Source organism: Notothenia rossii (genome assembly GCF_949606895.1).
Source record: "Notothenia rossii genome assembly, chromosome: 6".
Taxonomy (NCBI): domain Eukaryota; kingdom Metazoa; phylum Chordata; class Actinopteri; order Perciformes; family Nototheniidae; genus Notothenia; species Notothenia rossii.
Window position 1 is genome coordinate 86,080,056 of NC_136909.1, and position 1,517 is coordinate 86,081,572.

At 33.6% G+C, this 1,517-nt stretch overlaps 1 protein-coding gene across 3 annotated transcripts in view; it reads right to left on the minus strand.

The window, feature by feature from the left end:
• LOC307044964 (coiled-coil domain-containing protein 172-like) overlaps positions 1-1,517 on the minus strand; it is an 87,252-nt gene extending 85,735 nt beyond the window's left edge. The window contains exons 1-2 of one of the 3 annotated variants that reach the window (XM_079690424.1): positions 1,302-1,517; positions 762-847 (exon numbers count right to left, since the gene is read on the minus strand). In XM_079690424.1, the coding sequence (XP_079546550.1) occupies positions 762-847; positions 1,302-1,380 (165 nt within the window). In that variant the 5' untranslated portion in view covers positions 1,381-1,517. The remainder of the gene's footprint in view (positions 1-761; positions 848-1,301) is intronic. The other 2 variants (XM_079690422.1, XM_079690423.1) reach the window with 2 other exon arrangements.

Here is a 1,517-nt window from a genome sequence, read left to right on the forward strand (position 1 = left end):
CCGGCCTTCCGACATCACATCTCACACAAGCTAAAAGGTTTCACTAATGTTATCCGGTGGAAATTAACCATTGATTTCGCATCGCCACTTGCAATTTGTACCGTTGATAAAATGAATGGGAGGGATTAGGTGTTTTAAATCATAAAGGAGATCACTTCATCAATACGCCAATATGCACTTCCTAAAGTGTTGATGCTACTGAGACTGTGTGCTGCCTCAAGGTTTTATTTTGCACTAAGAGGCAGATTACAAAATTAAATGAACAGTGAAATTATTTATGCTGCTCCTGACAAAACAAACACAATAGTAAGGTATTAACCAATTACTCGTCATGTTACTGTGCCTTACTCAATAAGCCCAGCATAACTTTTACTGTAGTCTATCTACAGGCACAATTCAAGGTCAAACTCAATCATATTTCACCATGTAAATGAGTATAAGGCTGTGTTCTCTCATAAATCACCATTTCCATCAGAAAGGAATAGTCAAATTTACCATTTACTGACACTGGCTCACTGGGAAAAATGCGGAAATTGGTAAAAAACCTATGGCTAATATTCAGTTAATCCTGTTCAAACTGATAGCAAAACAATCAAAGTATGTTAAAAAGGTGAGCATCTCAGACATCCAGTAGCTTTGGTATTCATTCAAACAGCCTGCTCAATCATTAATATATCAAATGATGTATAAGTCAGCTCCTTACACATTGTGTTAATGACACTCTTACTTACATTATCTTAAAATAAGGGAAATAAACTCACCTTTGTCTCCAGTTCCTCATTAGTCTTTTCATTCTTCTCAGTGGCGCCCTTTATCTTCTCATTGTATCTGATGATGGCCACTTTGACTGAAATAAAGATGACTGATTAGCCTATAGCATGCAGCAAAGCACTCACATGCACTGAGCTACATTTCACAAAATAAGTATGTTTGAATGTCAAATTACATTTAAATGTATAGACTAAATGATTACATAATTGATCAAAGAAAATAGAGAAAATTATTTAGTTTGAAAAATAAGATGTGTTAGTAGCAGCATTTATGAATATTGTGAATAACAAATGTTAATATTTTAAATCAATCAAATAAAGTACTTAATCCCAGATCGAAATTAGTTGTTTTGCTAGTTTTTGTGATTGGTTGAACCCAGTAAAACCTTATATATATTGATTATAATGTTGGTGGATAAAGAGGGTGGCTAATGTTTATATTGCTAACATAGCTAGGTAGCAATACTCATATGTTAGCTTTAGCTATAGCATATTGTTCTGTCCGAAATTCAAGTAGAAAAACAAACATACCTTCCTTTATTCTTTGAGTCTGTTCAGTTAACTGTTGTTCAGTGACAAGGATTTGTTCAAAGAGTGTGTCTAAACTCATTTTAAGTCAATAAATGGCTCAATAAGTAAAGTAACCTAGAATGACATTAATATTTAACCTACTGTACATAAAGTTGGTTAGCTTGTTAACTTTGACGTTAGCTTGAATAGCTACTCATATGACGCACTTTAAACTAA